The sequence below is a fragment of the Lithobates pipiens genome, unplaced genomic scaffold (assembly GCF_037356315.1).
Source record: "Lithobates pipiens isolate NorthernLeopardFrog02 unplaced genomic scaffold, aLitPip1_a1.2 Scaffold_79, whole genome shotgun sequence".
Taxonomy (NCBI): Eukaryota; Metazoa; Chordata; class Amphibia; order Anura; family Ranidae; genus Lithobates; species Lithobates pipiens.
Window position 1 is genome coordinate 345,448 of NW_027507902.1, and position 22,929 is coordinate 368,376.

Below are 22,929 nucleotides of genomic sequence, written 5' to 3' on the forward strand. Positions count from 1 at the left end.
GTATACGGGGGGGGGGGGGGGGGGGCACAGTCATGTCTTTATGGAGCTGGCTTTGTATACGGGGGGGGGGGGCACAGTCATGTCTTTATGGAGCTGGCTTTGTATACGGGGGGGGGGGCACAGTCATGTCTTTATGGAACTGGCTTTGTACAGGGGGGGGGGTACAGTCATGTCTTTATGGAGCTGGCTTTGTACAGGGGGGGGGGGGGGGGTACAGTCATGTCTTTATGGAGCTGGCTTTGTATACGGGGGGTTGGAGGGGCACAGTCATGTCTTTATGGAGCTGGCTTTGTACAGGGGGGGGGGGTACAGTCATGTCTTTATGGAGCTGGCTTTGTACAGGGGGGGGGGGGGGGGGTACAGTCATGTCTTTATGGAGCTGGCTTTGTACAGGGGGGGGGGGTACAGTCATGTCTTTATGGAGCTGGCTTTGTACAGGGGGGGGGGGTACAGTCATGTCTTTATGGAGCTGGCTTTGTACAGGGGGGGGGGTACAGTCATGGTGGAATAGAAAAGGGTCTTCACCAAACTGTTACCACAAGGTTGGAAGAGCCCAATTGTCTCCAATGTCTTTGTATGATGGAGGATTACCGGGACCCCATCATTGGGGGTGTACATCTATCTGGTTGTACAATGTATGTTATATGCGGGTGTCTGCTCCAATATGAGGAATGTCGGCTATTACCAGCGATATAAAAAAGTACAAAAACTTGGATGACATCATACATGAGGAGGTCGTTATTATAACTCCGCCTTCACCCAGACACAACATTGTCCTTCATTACCGGGGGAAGGTGACCTTCACCAGGAGATCAGAACATCGAGGAGACCTCCTATCTTCCCCTCCTCCTCCTGACTGCCCTATGGGAGAGCATTAATACCCCCAGGTGGGGTATTAAGTACAGCTACCCCCCCCCCCCCACCCCCAGTTCTGGCTTTACCACAAAGAGAGGTATGAGGTCCCATAACCTCCCTCTGACAGAGTAATATACCCCCCAGGTGAGGTATCAGGCACAGTTGCCCCCCCCCTTTTTTTTTAAAAGCCTATTGCGTGCAAAACACACCCCAAAAAACTTCCACCCAGTGCCAAAAAAAAGTGCACACACATAAAGAGTGAAACACAAAACCGTGCCACGGGTGTCTGCTGTCCTCCCAAGGAAGGACCTAACCCCGATCCCCCGGGGCGTTACGCTCCAGACGGGGACTGAGGTACCATAATCACGGCCCATCCAGCCGAAGCCGGACGACCGCCTTTCTCCGGAAGGTCTGCCGAAACAGACCCACCCAGGTACTAGGGAAGGGGCTCCCCCGAAGGAAGACCCCCAAAAGAGGGCAAAGCAAGCCAGAAGGCCTATGTCCACCCTCCCACAAGACTTTCAGGATTGGTCCGAGGACCGACACCCTACTCGCCACACGTGCGGTGACAACATAAAACGTGACACACAAAATGTGGGGAAGGGATAGTGGAGAAGGGGAATGAAAAAGGTGGCCATTGTGTAAACACAATGACCAGGCCCTCCGGGGCCAGGAATCAAAAATTCCTCTGGTCCCAGCCAAAAGGCCCGGCCCCAGAGGCAGGTGTGAAAAGTGTGTATACAGGGAAGTGTCCCTGGTGCCAAACTTCAAAGTGATAAATCACTGTGAATGTAAGGCACCCCTGAACTGCCACTTCAGGGGCACATCACCATAGGCTTTTCCAAAGAAGCATCCCCGACCCCCAACCCAGACCACGACAGCCCCCAACCCAGACCACGACAGCCCCCACCCCAGACCACGACAGCCCCCAACCCAGACCACGTCAGCCCCCAACCCAGACCACGACAGCCCCCAACCCAGACCACGACAGCCCCCAACCCAGACCACGACAGCCCCCACCCCAGACCACGACAGCCCCCACCCCAGACCACGACAGCCCCCAACCCAGACCACGTCAGCCCCCAACCCAGACCACGACAGCCCCCAACCCAGACCACGACAGCCCCCAACCCAGACCACGACAGCCCCCACCCCAGACCACGACAGCCCCCACCCCAGACCACGACAGCCCCCACCCCAGACCACGACAGCCCCCAGCCCAGACCACGACAGCCCCCAACCCAGACCACGACAGCCCCCAACCCAGACCACGACAGCCCCCAACCCAGACCACGACAGCCCCCAACCCCAGACCACGACAGCCCCCACCCCAGACCACGACAGCCCCCACCCCAGACCACGACAGCCCCCAACCCAGACCACGACAGCCCCCAACCCAGACCACGACAGCCCCCAACCCAGACCACGACAGCCCCCACCCCAGACCACGACAGCCCCCAACCCAGACCACGACAGCCCCCAACCCAGACCACGACAGCCCCCACCCCAGACCACGACAGCCCCCACCCCAGACCACGACAGCCCCCAACCCAGACCACGACAGCCCCCACCCCAGACCACGACAGCCCCCAGCCCAGACCACGACAGCCCCCAACCCAGACCACGACAGCCCCCAACCCAGACCACGACAGCCCCCAACCCAGACCACGACAGCCCCCACCCCAGACCACGACAGCCCCCAACCCAGACCACGACAGCCCCCACCCCAGACCACGACAGCCCCCACCCCAGACCACGACAGCCCCCAACCCAGACCACGACAGCCCCCAACCCACCCAGACCACGACAGCCCCCAACCCAGACCACGACAGCCCCCACCCCAGACCACGACAGCCCCCAGCCCAGACCACGACAGCCCCCAACCCAGACCACGACAGCCCCCACCCCAGACCACGACAGCCCCCAGCCCAGACCACGACAGCCCCCACCCCAGACCACGACAGCCCCCAACCCAGACCACGACAGCCCCCACCCCAGACCACGACAGCCCCCAACCCAGACCACGACAGCCCCCAGCCAGAAAGGCATGGAGATCCAGGAGCTTAGTGAGACCCTTTGCCATCAGGCCTCACCCTCGCTCCCATCACTCCTACCTAATTACATCCGGGAAGTACAGGCCGCCCCCCTGCCCCTCCTCCATCTCTGGTGGTCTAGGGGAGAGTAATATACCCCCGAGGTGGGGTATGAGGCACAGTTGCCCCTCCTCCATCTCTGATTGCCGTATGGGAGAGTAATATACCCCCCAGATGAGGTAGCAGGCACAGTTGCCCCTTCTCCATCTCTGGTGGCCTATGGGAGAGTAATATACCCCCCAGGTGAGGTATGAGGCACAGTTGCCCCTCCTCCATCTGATTTCCCTATTGGAGAGTAATATACCCCCAGGTGGGGTATGAGGCACAGTTGCCCCTTCATCTCTGGTTGCTCAATGTGAGAGTAATATACCCCCCATGTGGGGTATCAGGCACAGTTGCCCCTCCATCTCTGGTTGCCCTATGGAAGAGTAATATACCCCCCAGGTGGGGTATGAGGCAAAGTTGCCCTTCCTCCATCTCTGGTTGCCCTATGGTAGAGTAATATACCACCCAGGTGGGGTATGAGACACAGTAGCCCCTCCATCTCTGGTTGCCCTATGGTAGAGTAATATACCCTCCAGGTGGGGTATGAGACACAGTTGCCCCTCCTCCCTCTGGTTCAGTTATAATACCCCTATCAGGTAAGAGGAAGGATCCACCCTCACACAGAAGTGGTTATGCTCCATTTCTTAGTCTATTATTGGTATGGTCCTGTCCCCCCTCCCCATGACAGAACATTATAGAAGTCCTTCCCTTCCTCCTCACACTCCCTTCTCTATGATAGAAGAGTCACACCTCCAAAATATTTCTCTGGTTTGTGTCCCCGCAATCGACCGCATCAACTATTCTGGTTTCCCCATAAATATGTCTCCGACACAGCGGCTCAGCTCCTTCGTAGACCGCAGTGAGTTTTGGTCTTCTGAAAGATGGCGGCGGCCATTAAATAGACAGACTGGAAAAGGAGACACATCCCATCCCAGCGGTCAGAAGCATGAAGGGAGAAGAAACTTCCGGTGTGAAGACTGAACTGGGACTGGTAAGAGGAATGAATGTTGTCACCTTGTGTGTGAGTGCTGTGCGGGGACACGGTGTATGTCAGTGTTATATTCAGGGACACGGTGTATGTCAGTGTTATATACAGGGACACGGTCTATGTCAGTGTTATATACAGGGACACGGTCTATGTCAGTGTTATATACAGGGACACGGTCTATGTCAGTGTTATATACAGGGACACGGTCTATGTCAGTGTTATATACAGGGACACGGTCTATGTCAGTGTTATATACAGGGACACGGTCTATGTCAGTGTTATATACAGGGACACGGTCTATGTCAGTGTTATATACAGGGACACGGTCTATGTCAGTGTTATATTATATACAGGGACACGGTCTATGTCAGTGTTATATACAGGGACACGGTCTATGTCAGTGTTATATACAGGGACACGGTCTATGTCAGTGTTATATACAGGGACACGGTCTATGTCAGTGTTATATACAGGGACATGGTGTATGTCAGTGTTATATACAGGGACACGGTCTATGTCAGTGTTATATTATATACAGGGACATGGTCTATGTCAGTGTTATATACAGGGACACGGTCTATGTCAGTGTTATATACAGGGACATGGTCTATAATTATACAGGGACACGGTATATGTCAGTGTTAGACCGTGTCCCTGTATATAATATAACACTGACATAGACCGTGTCCCTGTATATAATATATGTCAGTGTTATATACAGGGACACGGTCTATGTCAGTGTTCTATTATACAGGGACACGGTCTATGTCAGTGTTATATTATACAGGGACACGGTCTATGTCAGTGTTATATACAGGGACACGGTCTATGTCAGTGTTATATACAGGGACACGGTCTATGTCAGTGTTATATACAGGTATACGGTCTGTCAGTGTTATATACAGGGACACGGTCTATGTCAGTGTTATATACAGGGACATGGTCTATGTCAGTGTTATATACAGGGACACGGTCTATGTCAGTGTTATATACAGGGACACGGTCTATGTCAGTGTTATATACAGGGACACGGTCTATGTCAGTGTTATATACAGGGACACGGTCTATGTCAGTGTTATATACAGGGACACGGTCTATGTCAGTGTTATATACAGGGACACGGTCTATGTCAGTGTTATATACAGGGACACGGTCTATGTCAGTGTTATATACAGGGACACGGTCTATGTCAGTGTTATATACAGGTATACGGTCTGTCAGTGTTATATACAGGGACACGGTCTATGTCAGTGTTATATACAGGGACATGGTCTATGTCAGTGTTATATACAGGGACACGGTCTATGTCAGTGTTATATACAGGTATACGGTCTGTCAGTGTTATATACAGGGACACGGTCTATGTCAGTGTTGTATACAGGGACACGGTCTATGTCAGTGTTATATACAGGGACACGGTCTATGTCAGTGTTATATACAGGGACACGGTCTATGTCAGTGTTGTATACAGGGACATGGTCTATGTCAGTGTTATATACAGGGACACGGTCTATGTCAGTGTTATATACAGGGACACGGTCTATGTCAGTGTTGTATACAGTATATATCAGAGGTGTAACTGAACCTTCAGGGCACTGGGGTAATAAACCATGATGGGCCCCCTTCCATCTAAGCCCCGGGCTTCCAGTTGTGGGAGGGTGTCCATGGAGATATCCGTGCTTCCCCCGTGCCCATCCAGCGCCATCACAGCGCCCTTTACCATGTGATCAGCTGATTACATGTAAACAGACCTGCCAGTTATCCGCAGTCCTTTCCTCCCGCGCTGGGTCTGTGTGAGAAAAGGACTGCCCTTATCTGTCAAGAATGTCAGTAAATTGTTTACACTGATAATCAATGCCACCTATCAGTGCCCATCAATGCCAGATATCAGCACCACCTATCAGTGCCCATCAATGCCAGATATCAGCACCACCTATCAGTGCCCATCAATGCCAGATATCAGCACCACCTATCAGTGCTCGTTAATGTCACCTAACAGCATCCATCAGTGCCACCTATCAGTACTCTTCAATTCTGCCTATCAGTGTTCCTCAATACCACCTATCAGTGCACATCAGTGCCACCTATCAGTGCCACCTATCAGTACTCTTCAATTCTGCCTATCAGGTGGTACTGAGGAACACTATCAGTGCACATCGGTGCCTCCTATCAGTGCCTCCTATCAGTGCACATCGGTGCCTCCTATCAGTGCCTCCTATCAGTGCACATCGGTGCCTCCTATCAGTACTCTTCAATTCTGCCTATCAGTGTTCCTCAGTAGCACCTATCGCTGTCCATCGGTGCCTTCTGTCGCTGTCCATCGGCGCCTTCTATCAGTGCCTTCTATCAGTGTCCATTGGTGCCCATCAGTGCCTCCTATCTGTGTCCATCAGTAGCTTCTATCAATGCCTTCTATCAGCTTCTGTCTGTGTCCATCAGTGAATGCTATTAGTGCCCATCAGTGCCATCTGCCCATTTCCCGCAGAGCACACACAAGGGGGAGAGGAGAGGAGTGTCTTCAGAGATGGTATTCTGCATACCTTGGATGTAACGAGGGGTTATTTGAGTTACTTTTGTCTTCCTATCATCTGGAACCAGTCTGCCCATTCTCCTCTGACATCAACAAGGCATTTTCCTCCACACAACTGCCGCTCACTGGATATTTTCTCTTTTTCCCTCCATTCTCTGTAATCCAGAGAGATGGTTGTGTGTGAAAATCCCAGAAATACTCCGACCAGCCCCTCTGCCACCAACAACCATGCCACCTTCAAAGTCACCAGATCCCCTTTCTTCCTCATTCTGATGCAGCAAGTCGTCTTCACCACATCTAGATCCCGAAATGCATTGAGTGGCTGCCATGTGATTGACTGATTAGCAATTTGTGTTACCGAGCAACCGAACAGGTGTACCTAATAAAGTGGCCGGTGAGTGGATATATGGACATGGTATATACCAGTGGTGGAATTAGCAGGGTCGCACTTGCGATGGGGCGCTGGCATTCCGTCACTGTGGGGGGGGGGGGGGCCCAGCGGGGTTAATATTCACACATGGTTCTGAGCGGAGAGCGTGTCTTTCATGGAACAGCAGCACAGAGACACCAACGTTCTATTCAACCCCCCCCGTCCTCTCTGGCACTGGATGACAGAGGACACTCTCCTCTCTTCCTCTACTCCTCTCCCCTCCTCCTCGCTAATCCAGAGAGACATATACATCCCATAATACTTTTAAGGCAGACAGACACAATAGAACAATGGACTACAGCCACACCCCAAACGACCCAACAGAGAGCACACCATAGCATGAGAAAATATATATACATTCCAGTGTGGCTGTACAGGGAGTCCGATTAGTAGAGATCTGACTGGGGTTCTCGGTCCTCCTGTGCCCCTAATAGACACAGGGTCACTTAGACATAGGAGACGCAAGGGTTTCCCAACCACCCCAAGGGATTCTGGGTTCCACGGGCCCGCCGCCCAAAGGGAGTCACTCATCCTGACTTCAGTTGTTGGCTTCCTGTCGCTTATACTTCATAGACAAGAACCTCCTATACAGCCTGTGATTGAGCCCTAATTCCACCGCAGACCCCATAGGGGCCCCACATGACTGGTCATACATGGTGTGTCATTCATTACTGGTTCTGTATCCCGACTCCGACTCTGTATTCTGACTCTGTATGGTTTCTGTCTTTTCAGACGTGATGTACTATTGTATCAATGTGCGCTAAGATGGAGAAGGACAGAAACAAGATGGCCACCAAAATATTAAGTCTCACCCTGGAGATCATCTACCTGCTGACCGGAGAGGTGAGGAGGATTCTGGGAGGTCACATGACATCACTCTTATCTCTATTAATAAAACACAGACCTGACCGGAGAGGAGAGGAGGATTCTGGGAGGTCACATGACATCACTCTTATCGCTATTAATAATACACAGAACTGACCGGAGAGGTGAGGAGGATTCTGGGAGGTCACATGACATCACTCTCATCTCTATTAATAATACACAGAACTGACCGGAGAGGTGAGGAGGATTCTGGGAGGTCACATGACATCACTCTTATCTCTATTAATAAAACACAGACCTGACCGGAGAGGTGAGGAGGATTCTGGGAGGTCACATGACATCACTCTTATCTCTATTAATAAAACACGGACCTGACCGGAGAGGTGAGGAGGATTCTGGGAGGTCACATGACATCACTCTTATCTCTATTAATAAAACACAGACCTGTCCGGAGAGGTGAGGAGGATTCTGGGAGGTCACATGACATCACTCTTATCTCTATTAATAAAACACAGACCTGACCGGAGAGGTGAGGAGGATTCTGGGAGGTCACATGACATCACTCTTATCTCTATTAATAAAACACAGACCTGACCGGAGAGGTGAGGAGGATTCTGGGAGGTCACATGACATCACTCTTATCTCTATTAGTAAAGCACAGACCTGACCGGAGAGGTGAGGAGGATTCTGGGAGGTCACATGACATCACTCTTATCTCTATTAATAAAACACAGACCTGACCGGAGAGGTGAGGAGGATTCTGGGAGGTCACATGACATCACTCTTATCTCTATTAATAAAACACAGAGCTGACCGGAGAGGTGAGGAGGATTCTGGGAGGTCACATGACTTTGTTTCTATCAGTCTGCTCTTTTTAGCAGGCATTGTTTGGCTGAAGTTTGGCTACTTCTTGATTCTGTAGGATTATGTTGTGGTGAAGAAGTCTGGTGAGGACCAGATTTTGGGAGGTCGGAGCAGAACCCAAAGCCCCATCACAGAGCTTCCAATGCCCTCCATGACTCCTGAGAGAGGCAGTGACCAGAAGATCCTGGAACTGACCAATAAGATCACAGAGCTGCTGACAGGAGAGGTGAGGAGGATTCTGGGAATTGTGGGACATTATCCAGTAACAGACAAGGGATGTGTCTGGATGGTGACTGTATCATTGTGTGTGTCAGGTTCCTATAAGGTGTCAGGATGTCACTGTCTATTTCTCCATGGAGGAGTGGGAGTATTTAGAAGGACACAAGGATCTCTACAAGGACGTCATGATGGAGGACCACCACACCCTCCCGGATCCGGGTAAGATGTGTTTTACAGTCATTATATCTTACAGAGTTGGTGCATTTACTGCCCGTGGAACACACTGACCTTTAGGGGGTGTCTGTACTTTAGTTGTTAGCAGCATCCATGGAGCAGAGGGCTCCAGATAACAGTTGAGTCCCTGCTATGGAGGTCATGATTAGTTACATAAACATTGCCAGTCAGCCGTGTTTGCAGGGAATTCTCTTTCAGAATCCATAACTTTTGGCTTTATAACCTCAGATTATCAGATCCATGTCTGAAGTTCAGGATTCCACCAGACTCTTGGGGTTCTGATTGGTCAGAAGTGATTGATTAAATTTATGAGTGGACGGCTCTTAGAAATGCTCAATATATATTCTGTTCTCTTCTTGTTCCCTCTAGAGGAGCCGCCGGCTAAAGATGTCTCTTCCGGAGGATTCCATCCCTGTCTTTCCATACGCTGTTCTAAAAATAAAGAGAAGAAATGTAGGGAAATCCATCGGAGGGGTAATGGCCTGGAATGTGGGAAGCAGAAGATTTGCCAGAGACAGGAGCGGAAGGATAGACCCATGAACAGTGTGACCCATGTGAAGGAGGGAGAGAATCTCACCTACCTTCCCTCCACCCACCATAGTCATGAAGGTCCAACCTCATATGTAGGAGAACAAACACAATATACATCTACCCCGATGAAGGATGGGGATCATTTCACCAACCTTCCATCCACCCACCATAGTCATGAAGGTCCAGCCTCGTTTGGAGATCAGACACAATATATATCTTCCCTAGTGAAGGAGGGAGAGAATCTCACTAACCTTCCCACCACCCACCATAGTCATGAAGGTCCAACCTTGTATGAAGAAGATGAGACACAATATATAGCTTCACCGGTGAAGGAGGGGGATCATTTCATGGACTTTCCTACCCCCCACCATACATCTCATAGTCATGAAGGCCCAGCTTTGCAGGAAGAAGATCCGACACAATATATATCTACCCTGATGAAGGAGAGGGAACATCTCACCGACCTTCCATCAACCCAGCATACACCTCCTCATAGCCATGAAGGTCCAGCCTCGTATGGAGATCTGACACAATACATATCTACCCCGATGAAGAAGGGGGATAATTTCACTGACTTTCCCACCAATCAGCATACATCTCCTCATAGCCATGAAGGTCCAGGCTGGTATGGAGGAGATCTCACAGGTTGTACCCCGTTGAAGGAGGAGCCCTGTCTGTCCATAGAAGCCCCCCCTCCAAATAATGACATTTATAACCATAGAGACACTCCGCAGGGTCTGTGTACTAAAATTAAGGAGGAGCCCCGTTCATGTGAGGGAGTAAACTCCATGGATATCCATCCCCATTCATTTCCTTCTTCTCATATTAAAGAAGAACCCCCCTCTATTGAGGAAGTCGATCTTCCCAAGAGCGGAACGAACTTCCTTGCAAGCAGCACAGCATCTCCTTCTTCTCGTATCAGGGTGGAGCCTTCATCATGTGTGGGAGGAGATTTCCCAGATATTTTCTTCCCCATAGATATGTATGAAGAACCGGAGCTCCCTGCGTACGCACCCACCGACCAGCTGTACGCTGATACTGGAATTCTGGGTTACAACGGCTGGGATGTGGGATCTGATCCCCTCCATAACTCCATGATTGTAAGTTGCACTAAGCGTGCAGAAAACTTCTCCAATAGGATGCCTTCTCAGACCAATCAGAGATCTTGTGTGGCAGATAGACCAGTCCCTTATCCTGATTGGTGGAGGACTTTTGGCGGGGGCCCGACTATGGCGGTGCCTGGGAGGGGGGCCAGCAGCGGAAAGTCTTTATCCCACTATGAACGAGAGAGGCGCTTTTCAAGGCAGCCGCGGTTCCCTGCCAGAGACGCGCCTCGCTTCTTCTGCTTTGAATGCGGTAAGTATTTCTCCAGTAACCCGCACCTCATCCGCCATCAGCGCATCCACACCGGCGAGAAGCCGTTTTCCTGTACCGACTGCGGCAAGAGCTTCAATCAGAAGTCCATTCTGGTGACTCACCAAAGGACTCACACGGGAGAGAAACCATTCGTGTGTTCGCTGTGTGGAAAGTCCTTCATCAAGAGCTCCAACCTGGTCACTCACCAGCGGATCCACGGCGGAGAGAAGCCCTTCTGCTGTCCGGACTGCGGGAAGTCCTTCATGAAAAGTTCCAGTCTCGTAGCTCACCAAAGAACTCACCGAGGAAGGAGGCAGTTTCCTTTCTTCTGAGAAGCCAGGATTGGTGGAGGCATGGGGTTCCTGGCATCTACTGTCATCCTGCTCCTCCGTCTTCCTCCACAATGTGTCGGGTGGAAGTGCCTATCTGGTGGAGCCGAGTGTATGACTCTGCTGATTGTACGGAGCCAAGTTTCCTGTAAGTCTGGATGGACTTGATCTTTTTCCACCCTTCTATATTTATTTCTGGAATTTATAAGAGTTATTAAACATAAAAAACGAAATATTCCGTACGAACCAAGCACTGTGAGCGGGGCCCTTCACTGTTATTCTTGTCTTTGTGTTGGGGCTCTGAAGGGGGTTCTGCTGTTTTCACCACCCAAATACTTTCAGGTTCCAGGTCAACACCAGCCAACGGTTGAAGAATAACTGGGGAGGAAATACAGTGCCTTGAAAAAGTATTCATACCCCTTGAAATTTCCCACATTTTGTCATGTTACAGCCAAAAATGTAAATGTATTTCTCTTTCATTCATTGACAGACACAGCATCTTCATCTTGATCTTAGGGTTATAGCGCCTCTTCAGGAGAGGACTAGACAGAACATGTTAAAAACAGCAACACTTGCACAGTACCGCCCAGGAGGCGCTCCTACTGGCTATAACCCCTCCTATTGCATCCAGCAGCTCAGTTTTTTTGTGCCTAGTGTAGGAGAAGGTCCTGGCTCCTGATGGGACCATTGGTCCTCGGAATTTTTCATTTTTTTTTCTGCATTTTTCATTCCTGTGATCTACAATCAACAGCCAGGCTGGATAATATAGATCCTGGTAGTCTCTAGCTGCGCGCTGGGTCGGCCACGACATGCCCTGCCTGACGGCCGGTGAGCTATATGCTCCGGGGCACACATATGACCCAGCTACTGCTGTCCGTGTCACAGTGTGCCGTGGCCAACAGCCACCCCGTACTGCTCGGGTGATCGGTTTGTCCATGGAATGTGTCCAGCAGTCACTACAGGAGGGGTAAGTATGGTTCCACCTGTCAGCAGGATGGAGCAGCTGGGCATTCCCTGGGAGGTCGACTAGGGGGTCTCTCACTCTCACTTTCTTCTCTCCCTGTCCCTTTCCCTCCTCCCCATGCTATGGGCAGCTGTGTGACTGGGCATAGGGGGTGCGGTGCACTTTCCATGGCTGGGGGGCTCTGAGTCCTGGCAGGGGGCTGCGCTGCTTTGGGGGTCCGCTCGTCCTCTTCCCTGTTTCTGGGCCATGGTGGGGTGTTTTGGTGTGTATGCCATGTGGGGAGGCCGTCGCACGCTCCACGGCCATTTTTCTGTAGCCACAGCTAGTTTTTTTTCCTTTCGGGCATTTTCTGAAAGTCCGGTGGCCATTTTCCCGGTGCCCTCAGACGTTTTTTCCTGAGGCGGCAGGCGGCTATTTTCTAGTAGCCTCAGCCTGTTTTGCCTCTAGTGCTGGGTGCTTATTTCCTTCTAGAACAGCGCACTTTCCACGCAGACACCTTGTGGATGACAGGGGAGAGCGGACGGCCGTAGCAAAGCACCCGGAGACGTTGATGATGAAACGTACTTCGAGGCGGTACTTGGTCACGCTTTCTTTGACGCCATATCCGGTACCTTGGTTGTCGCTCTGATGGCTTGGAACGCACGCCATAGTGGCGGCTCATAGTGGGAATACTCCAGCCGGCGAATCCCAAATTGAAAGGCGAGCCATTTGGCTATGTTTTCATTTCTTTATTTTAAATAAAAACAGTATTACGCTATGGATGTTTCTTGCTCTTTCCATATATCCCGTTTGAGTCTGTGACGAGGGAGAGATTTTTTCCTGTGTACCCATGTCATTATTCATGTGAACGGGCACAAACCTGTACAGGCCTTGTTTGACTTACTTTTTAATGAAAGTGGTCAAACGGATCTGGTAAGAAGACTGCATTTTCTATCACGATTGGGTGTCGTTTGTTGAGATCTCTGGTGGAGGTGGATGCTACTTATTTGGAAGAATTTCTGTCACATCTTGCAAGAGTTTCCATGCTGGTGGATCTTGAATCACTTATTTTATACTTTTTTGTGTTACATGGATGGGACTTTCAAACAATTTTGATCAGTTTGGAATAATTGTTTTGTAGCCACATGATCACAAATGGTATTAATTTGATAGATACACTGTAATCATTAATTTGTGTTATATTGATATTTATTTGTTATTTATTTATTTTTGCTATTACTACGGCTCACTAAGTAGGATTTGAATTAGTTTATATTAATCAACTAGAGCACCCCATAAATCACTATTATCACCTGGGTTTGGGTGGTGAGTCCTGCGGGGTGACCCTCTGGCATCTTGGAGGATGGACATTTTGTGTGACTTGCCTTAGGTCCCTAAGTGGAGACAGGCGAGTGTGGGTCAGCATGGCGTCAGAAGCTGGCGCTTCTTCCCCAGACATCCCTGTTATGGCACCCGGTTCCCCTGCATCGGTGGTGCCTATGGACGCTCTGTCGGCTGTCCTGGAGGCCTTTTCTCCCCCCACGTCTTCTGGGGAAAGCTCTGATTCAGACTCGGGGGGGCCCCCCTGTGACAGACAGCCCCTGTTCTGACATGACGCTTGTAGGAGCACTTATCACAGTGGTGCGGGATACCCTAAAGATGGAGGATACAGTGGGGGCATTTACAGAGGAGGTGTCGATCCCTTTCAGGTCCCACAAGCCGGCCCGCACGACTAAGGTGTTTCCTTACCCAACTTATTTTGATAAGGAGTGGGGAAAACTGCAGTGGGCCTTTTCAGTCCCAAAATGCATGGCGGTGCGTTACCCATTGAAGGATAGTTTCCTGAAAAAATGAACATCTCTTCCGAATGTTGACCCCCCCCCCCCCCCCCCCCAGTATCCAGGTTAAATAAGGTAACCACAATTCTGGTGGAAGGGACTCCTGCTTTCAAGGACCCTGCCGACGGAAGGGACGAGGCGGTTGCCCCGTCCATGTTTACGGTGGTGGGGTCAGCATTGTGGCCAGTGTTAGCCACGGCCCTGGTGTCACAGACGCTTACTGAATGGGCTAAAGTGTTGCACCGCGAGTTGGAGAAGGAACAGGCTTCCCCGTTCTGTGTGGAGCTGGCGGACCAGTTGGTGCAGGGCCTGAAGAATGTCTGTGATGAGGCCTTAGATATGACCCCTTTGCTCTCTAGAGCCTCAGTATCAGCAGTGGTCCTAAGTCGCCTGATTTGGCTGAAATGCTGGTCTGCGGACCAGGCATCTAAGAAAGCACTGGCAGTCTTGCCCTTCGAGGGAAAGAGGCTATTTGGGGCCTCGCTGGATGACATTATTAAGAATGTTACTGGGGGTAAGAGTACTTTGCTCCCACAGTCCAGAAAAGGGAAGGAGCCTCGCTGTAGGCAAGGCCCTCCTTTTCCACTCAGAAGTGGATTTTTCGCCCCGCCCGGATTGTCAGGTAGGCGTTCCCAGTGTGACAAGGTGCCCGCTGAGGGACAAAAGTGTCCCTGGTTTCGCAAGCCGAACAAGCCTGCGAGCAAATCTGTTACCAAATGAAGGTTTTCCCCTACTCGACTCTCCGGTGGGGGGTCGCCTTTGGGAGTTTGCAGCCCAGTGGACCTGCCTACTTTCCGACCAATGGGTGTGTGAACTGGTTTCATCAGGATAGGATAGTTTCTTTCTTGCCTACCAAACAGATTTTTTCCCTCCAACCTTCATCTTCTTCTGGCTCGTTGGGAGGCCCTGTTTGGGGCAGTACAGGACCTTCTGCTGCGCGGCGTGATAGTACCTGTACCGACACCGGAAAAGGTTTCAGGGATTCTACTCCAAAGAAGGAAGGGGTCCATCCGGTCCTGGATCTCAAGGCCCTCAACAGCTTTGTGAAAGTACAAAGGTTCGGGATGGAATCGGTTCGCTCCGTGGTCTCTGTACTTCATCAGGGGGATTTTCTGGCGCATATTTGCATGTCCCCATATGCATCAAGCATTAGAGGTTTCTGTTTTTTGCAGTCGGGGACGAGCACTACCAATTTGCAGCTCTCCTTTTTGGCCTGGTGTCGGCACAGATGGTCTTCACCAAGGTGCCAGCCCCAATTTTTGCTTTGCTAAGGCTGCGAGAGATCTCAATCGTGGATTACCTGTGTGACCTCCTCCTGAGAGCAGCTTCCGCCTCAGAATTAAGGTGTGGCAATCACCATGCAAACTGTTCGGGAGTTTGGTTGGGTACTGAACCTACAGAAGTCGGTGTTGGGGCCGACTCAACGCCTGGAGTACCTGGGCTTGCTTCTGGACTCCTCAGAGGCGAAAGTCTTTCTCCCTTCGGACAAGCTGCAGACTCTTCAAGCTGCGGTGAAGTTGTTGGTGTCCTGCAGGTGGACGTTGCTGCGTTTTTGCATGCAAGTCCTGGGTCTCATGGTAGCCACTTTCGAGGTGGTACCATACGCTCAATTCCACACTCGACTCTTGCAGAAAGACATCCTGTCCAAATGGGACAAATCTCTTTGGTCCCTGAATTGTCAAATTCGGGTGAGCCAGCTAGTCAGGGATTCCCTGCTCTAGTGGCTGAGGTCGCCAGCTCTTCGGTCCGGGAAGTCGTTCCTTCCTCTTCATTGGACGGTGATCACAACGGATGCCAGCCTGACCGGTTGGGGGGGGAGTTTGGGTTGTACAGTCAACCCAGGGTCGGTGGACCCAGGAAGTATCCCGCCTGCCGATCAATGTGCTGGAATTTCGGGCGATCAGACGGTGCCTCTCCACATGGACACAGAGGCTGCAGGGGCATCTGGTCAGGATCCAGTCGGACAACGCCACGGTGGTGGCGTATGTCAACCATCAAGGAGGAACAAGGAGCTCAGCTGCAGCACTGGAGGTTGCTCACATCCTGCGGTGGGCAGAGTGGCGCATGCCGGCTCTGTCGACCGTGTACATTCCGGGCGTAGATAACTGGCAATCGTATTACCTAAGTCGTTAGATGCTGGACCAAGGGGAATGGTCACTACATCCGGATGTATTTCGGCTCCTTTGCCTAAGGTGGGGCACGCCAGATGGGGATCTCCTGGATTCTTGACTCAATCGGAAGGTACAGAGGTTTGTGGCCAGGTCAAAAGATTCCTGGGCGGATGCGGCAGACGCCTTGGTGGCTCCATAGGGGCATTATTGGCTGATTTATGCCCCCCCCCCCCCCACTCAAACTTTCACCACGTCTGCTTCGCAGAGTGGAGGCCGAGGGGATTCCGGTGATTCTGATTGCCCCAGATTGGCCTTGGCGTCTGTGGTACGCCGACGTAGTACGAATGGTGGTGGATGTTCCTTGGCGACTGCCGATGAGAGAGGACCTTCTGTCACAAGGTCCAATACTTCATCTAGCTTTACCGTCACTGGCTTTAATGTTGAAAGCCAGGTGCTAAGTGACCCAGGTCTGTCGGATTCCGTAATATCCACTATGCTGAGGGCACGGAAGTCATCTTCTCAGAAGATTTATCATCGTACGTGGAAGGCCTACATCTCCTCCATGTGTGAGGATATGGGGTGGCGTCCACACACATATTCGATTTCCAGGATCCGGCTGTTTTTGCAGAGAGGAGTGGATCAGAAACTTGCCTTAAGCACCATCAAGGGGCAGAGATCAACTTTTGGCTATCTTTTTTTCAGCGACCCTTGGCGACTCGTTCATTGGTGAGTACGTTTGTTCAGGGGGTTCGACATGTGGCCCCCTCCTGTTCGACCACCGCTACCTCCGTGGCATTTGAATCTGGTGCTCTCGCTGCTTCAGAAACTGATGTTTGAAAACATTACAACAAGGAAGAAGGGGTCCCCTGGGGGTGGACTTTTAAGGCACGTACAAATTATTATAATAGTATACAAATTATTTTATTACATAAAACCAACAAAAGGTAATTGAATATAAAGTATACATTAAAAAGTACACCATGTCATATCATTCATTTGAACAGAAAACACCCTACGCGTTTCGGAGCTTGAAAAAGCATGTCCTTCTTCAGGGGTGTGTAGGTACAACGTTTATGTAGAATAATACTGTTAACATGTATGACAATAGCCGCTGGGCACCATTTGATAAAAGAACAAATAATTATACAGGACCATATAGGTATATTTGACTCCGCCAGTGCTCGAGGTGTGTCCCCCAGTCTGTCTATATTCAATAGAGTGTTGTAGAAATCCTGCAGGAGTAATGTGAAGACAAATCTACAGTCCCTTGTTGGGGAAGAAATTCATATGTACTGGGACTTTTATAGTTGTTTTTACCCAGAACAACACTTCACCATATGGGGTTGTGGGAGAAGATAGGAGATCCGTCCGGCCGGTGTCCTGCAAATGAGGTCTGTGAAAACATGAGGGAGATCTCCCTTATTGACACTCTCTTAGAAAGTAGTCTTTCTAGTGGCCATTACAGCTGCCAGGAGGGTTTCTGAGTTGGTGGCGGCCTTCTCATGCAAGTCTCCCTACTTGATCCTCCACAAGGATAAGGCGGTGCTGTTTCCGCAGCCTTCGTTTCTTCCAAAGGTTTTCGGCTTTTCATCTAAATGATGACATTGTGCTTCTGTCCTTCTGTCCTCGGCCATCACACCCTCCAAAGAGGTTGCTTTGCATTCCTTGGATGTGGTCCGGGGCTCTGCGGGGGTGTATCTGTCTGCTACGGCTCTTTTTCGATGGTCGGACTCACTGTTTGTATTGGTGGCTGGTCCGAAGAAGGGCCTTGGTGGTCTCGTCGGCCACCATTTCTCGGTGGATCAGACAGATTGTGGTTCAGGCTTATGCCATAAGGGGGAGGGCGCCTCGATTTCCTGTCACGGCACATTCTACCAGGGCAATTGGTGCCTCTTGGACTTTACGACATCAAGCGTCCGCTTCTCAGGTACGTAAGGCGACGACCTGGTCATCCGTTCACTTTCACTAAATTTTACAAGGTTGATGTGAGCGCATCTTCGGATGCTTCCTTCGGCCGCAAAGTTTTCCAATTGGCTGTTTAACCACTTACAGACCGGACCAATTTGCTGGTCAAAGACCAGACCCCTTTTTGCGATTCGGCGCTGCGTCGCTTTAACTGACAATTGCGCGGTCGTGCGACGTGGCTCCCAAACAAAATTGACGTCCTTTTTTTTTCCCCACAAATAGAGCTTTCTTTTGGTGGTATTTGATCACCCTCTGCGGTTTTTATTTTTTTGCGCTATAACCAAAAATAGAGCGACAATTTTGAAAAAAACGCATTATTTTTTACTTTTTGTTATAATAAATATCCCCCAAAAACATATAAAAAAACATTTTTTTCCCTCAGTTTAGGCCGATACGTATTCTTCTACATATTTTTGGTAAAAAAAAATCGCAATAAGCGATTATTGATTGATTTGCGCAAAAGTTATAGCGTTTACAAAATAGGGATAGTTTTATAGCATTTTTATTAATAATTTTTTATTATTTTTTTTACTAGTAATGGCGGCGATCAGCGATTTTTATTGTGACTGCGACATTATGGAGGACACATCGGACATTTTTGACACATTTTTGGTACCATTGTCATTTATACAGCAATCACTGCTATATAAATGCAGTGATTCCTGTGTAAATGACACTGGCAGTGAAAGGGTTAACCAGTGGGTGGCAGTGTAGGGGTTAAGTGTTCCTAGAGGCGTGTTACTAACTGTGGGGGGGGGGGGTTGGGCTTTCATTTAGTGAACACTGATCTCTGCTCCAATCACATGGAGCGGAGATCAGCGTCACTAGTTGCTAGGCAGAATGGAGAAATGTTGTTTACAACGGCACTTCTCCATTCGGCCGCTCCGTGAGACGATCGCGGGGATGCCCGCGGCGATCGAGTCCGCGGGTCACGCGACCGGACTCACGGGGGTCCCGACCATCGGCGCGCTCCCGATGGCAGGGCGGCAAATTTAAAGGGACGTACATGTACGCCCATTTGCCTGCCCGTGCCATTCTGTCGACGTACATCGTCGTGCGCCGGTCGGGAAGTGGTTAAGGTTGAGGAGCTCTGGGTGTTATGGGTGGAGTTATCTTCTTGCTGTTCCCATCCCTTGTTTCTTTGACATTGCTTGGGGATGTTCCTAAGGTCACGATGAAGTTTCTGTGTCCATCAATGATCGAAAGAGAAAATAGGATTTTTGTACTGACCGTAGAATCCCTTTCTCTGAAGTTCATTGGCGGACACAGCTCCCTCCCCTCCTGTTTATGTTTGTACTGCTTCTGACAAACTGAGCTTCTGGATGCAGTGTGAGGGGTTATAGCCAGTAAGACCGCCCCCTATAGGTGGTACTGTGCAGTTTTGCTGTTTTTAACACTTCCTGCCTAGTCCTCTCCTAAAGGGGCGATATAACGCTAAGGTCAACATGAAGATGCTGCGTCCATCAATGAACATCAGAGAAAAGGTTTTTTTTTTTTTTACGGTGAGTACAAAAATCCTATTTTTATTGGGATTTTATGTGATGGACCAACACAAAGTGTCACATAATTGTGAAGTGGAAGGAAAATGATACAAATAAATATGTGAAAAGTGTGGGGGGAGGGGCATTTGTATTCAGCCCCCTTTACTCCGATACCCCTAACTAAAATCTAGAGGAACCAATTGCTTTCAGAAGTCACCTAATTAGTAAATAGAGTCCACCTGTGTGTCATTTAATCTCAGTATAAATAAAGCTGTTCTGTGGAGTCCTCAGAGGTTTGTTGGAGAACCTTAGTGAACAAACAGCATCATGAAGGCCAAGGAACACACCGGACAGGTCAGGGATGAAGTTGTGGAGAAGTATAAAGCAGGGTTGGGTTATAAAAAGATCTCCCAAGCTTTGACCATCTCACGGAGCTCTGTTCAATCCATCATCGGAAAATGGAAAGAGTATGGGCACAACCGCAAACCTACCAAGACATGGCCGTCCACCTAAACTGACCGGGCCGGGCAAGGAGAGCATTCATCAGAGAAGAGCCAAGAGGTCCATGGTAACTCTGGAGGAGCTGCAGAGATCCACAGCTCAGGGGGGAGAATCTGTCCACAGGACAACTATTAGTCGTCTCTCCACAAATCTGCCCTTTATGGAAGAGTGACAAGAAGAAAGACATTGGAGAAAGAAAGTCATAAGAAGTCCTGTTTGTAGTTTGTGAGAAGCCATGTGGGGGAGGGGGCAGCAAACATGTGGAAGAAGGTGATCTGGTCAGAGGAGACCGAAATTCAACTTTATGGCCTAAAAGCAAAACGCTATGTGTGGGGGAAACCAACACCGCCCATCCCCCGAACACACCATCCCCACCGTGAGACATGGTGGTGGCAGCATCATGTGGTGGGGATGGTTTTCTTCAGCAGGGACAGGGAAGCTGGTCAGAGTTGATGGGAAGATGGATGGAGACAAATACAGGACAATCTTAGAAGAAAACCTGTTAGAGTCAGCAGAAGACTTGAGACCGGGGCGGAGGTTCCCCTTCCAGCAGGACAACGACCCGAAACATCCAGCCAGAGCTACAATGGAATGGTTTACATCAAAGCATATTCATGTGTTAGAATGGCCCAGTCACAGTCCAGACCTAAATCCCATTGAGAATCTGTGGCCAGACTTGAGAATTGCTGATCACAGACGCTCTCCATCCAATCTGACAGAGCTTGAAAGAAGAAGAATGGGCAGAAATGTCCTCTCTAGATGTGCAAAGCTGGTAGAGACACCCCCAAAAAGACTTGTAGAGAAAGGGGGTTCTACAAAGTATTGACTCCGGGGGGCGCCATACAATGCCCCCCCCCCCCCCCCACTATAACAAATAAAATCAAGGGGTGTGAATACTTTTTCAAGGCACTGTATGACACATCCGTTCAGCAGAGGACTGTCTGAGGGGGTTTTCCTTCATTCTGGGGAGCCGGACTCTCACTTCCTGTTTTATCTGCAGGACAGGAAGTCTCCCTGCTGGGGGCAGAAGTGGCAATAAAAACCTGACCAACCTTTCCTCACTGCCTCCAAAAACCATTTTGTCTGGTGTTACCTGTTCATCCCAGCTCACCCATGTTCATCCTCAGATCTTATCTTTTTTTGGGCTAGTAGCATGACCTGTAGGATCATAGGGATTGGGAGATAGTACACTGTGTGACGAACTGCCTGGAACCCCGACTGGGTGCCTCCTGCCCCCCCAAACCCTTCCTTCCAGCAGACTGAGAGCCAATACCAGCACTTTACCCCAATCATTGTACAGAGACAAGGTGTGGGGATAGAACCAAAGGCATGTTTATTGAACAGAAATACAGGTTTTTATAACCTTCAGGGTCTGCCCCCCCATATGAACAATAAAACCGAATATTACACATTGGGGTAACCATCCCACAAGGGTCCTACAACAGTACACCAAAACATCAGCTGGGCACACATTTAACCCCTTGATCGCCCCCTAAGATGTTTAACCCCTTACCCAGCCAGTGTCATTGGTACAGTGACAGTGCATATTTTTAGCACTAATCACTGTATTAGTGTCGCTGGTTCCCAAAAAGTGTCAGATTGTCCACCACAATCTCGCAGTGCTGCTATAAGTTGCTGATCGCTGCCATTACTAGTATAAAAAAAAAAAACACAGTATATATCCCATACATTGGTTTGCGTGAAAGTTATAGCATCAACAATCAATATACACTTAACGGATTTTTTTTGTTTACCAAAAACATGGAGCAGAATATATTTTGGAATAAACTGATGAAGAAATTAGATTTTTTTTACATTTTTATTATTTGTTTTATAGCAGAAAGTAAAAAAAAATTGTTTTTTTTTTTTTTTCCAAAATTGTCTTATTTTTTATTTTTTTGTTTGTTTATAGCGCACAAAATAAAAAAGACAGAGGTGATCAAATACCACCAAAAGAACGCTCTATTTGTGGAAATAAAGGACATCTATTGCATGACCACCAAATTGTTACTTTAACTAACACAGTGCCATATCCCAAAAAATGGACTGGTCATGGGGGTAAATCTTCCACAGGTGACAGGGGGTAAATCTTCCACAGGTGACGGGGGGTAAATCTTCCACAGGTGACAGGGGGTAAATCTTCCACAGGTGACAGGGGGTAAATCTTCCACAGGTGACAGTGGGTAAATCTTCCACAGGTGACAGTGGGTAAATCTTCCACAGGTGACAGTGGGTAAATCTTCCACAGGTGACAGGGGGTAAATCTTCCACAGGTGACAGGGGGTAAATCTTCCACAGGTGACAGTGGGTAAATCTTCCACAGGTGACAGTGGGTAAATCTTCCACAGGTGACAGTGGGTAAATCTTCCACAGGTGACAGGGGGTAAATCTTCCAGAGGGCAAGTGTTTAATAAACAGATTACAGCGGGAGACCCCAGCATCCAGTTGTTTTGAGCTGATTATAATCTTCTGCTTTGAGTCTCAGAGGGGGGTGAAACCGTCAATGCTGGTTTGGGCTGACTATATCTCAACAAAACACAGAGGTCCCAAATCTGTATCGGGGGGTTCCCAGAGTCTATGTGTTTTGGGGAGACATGGACCCGAATCCAAAGTAAAACTACTCCAAGGGTCCCCCAGGCTCACAACTCCCAAAGAATAGAGCCCCCTCAAAAGCCAGTGCCCATAGTCAGTATGCAAGAGGCTACCCTGCAGTCCCCTCCAGAGGTCTCGGTTGGGTCTGTCACATACACCATATCCTCTCTGATTGGGTCGGGGGCTTTTCCCACCTTGT

The 22,929-nt window shown here is 49.7% G+C and overlaps 1 protein-coding gene across 1 annotated transcript; it reads left to right on the forward strand.

The window, feature by feature from the left end:
- The first annotated feature begins 3,875 nt into the window (after positions 1–3,875).
- On the forward strand, positions 3,876–11,549 carry LOC143959995 (uncharacterized). The gene is made up of 5 exons (XM_077468242.1): positions 3,876–3,984; positions 7,674–7,784; positions 8,689–8,856; positions 8,945–9,068; positions 9,453–11,549. The coding sequence occupies exons 2-5, from the start codon at positions 7,695–7,697 to the stop codon at positions 11,300–11,302; spliced, it is 2,232 nt and encodes a 743-aa protein (XP_077324368.1). The 5' UTR covers positions 3,876–3,984; positions 7,674–7,694; the 3' UTR covers positions 11,303–11,549.
- Positions 11,550–22,929: the final 11,380 nt, after the last annotated feature.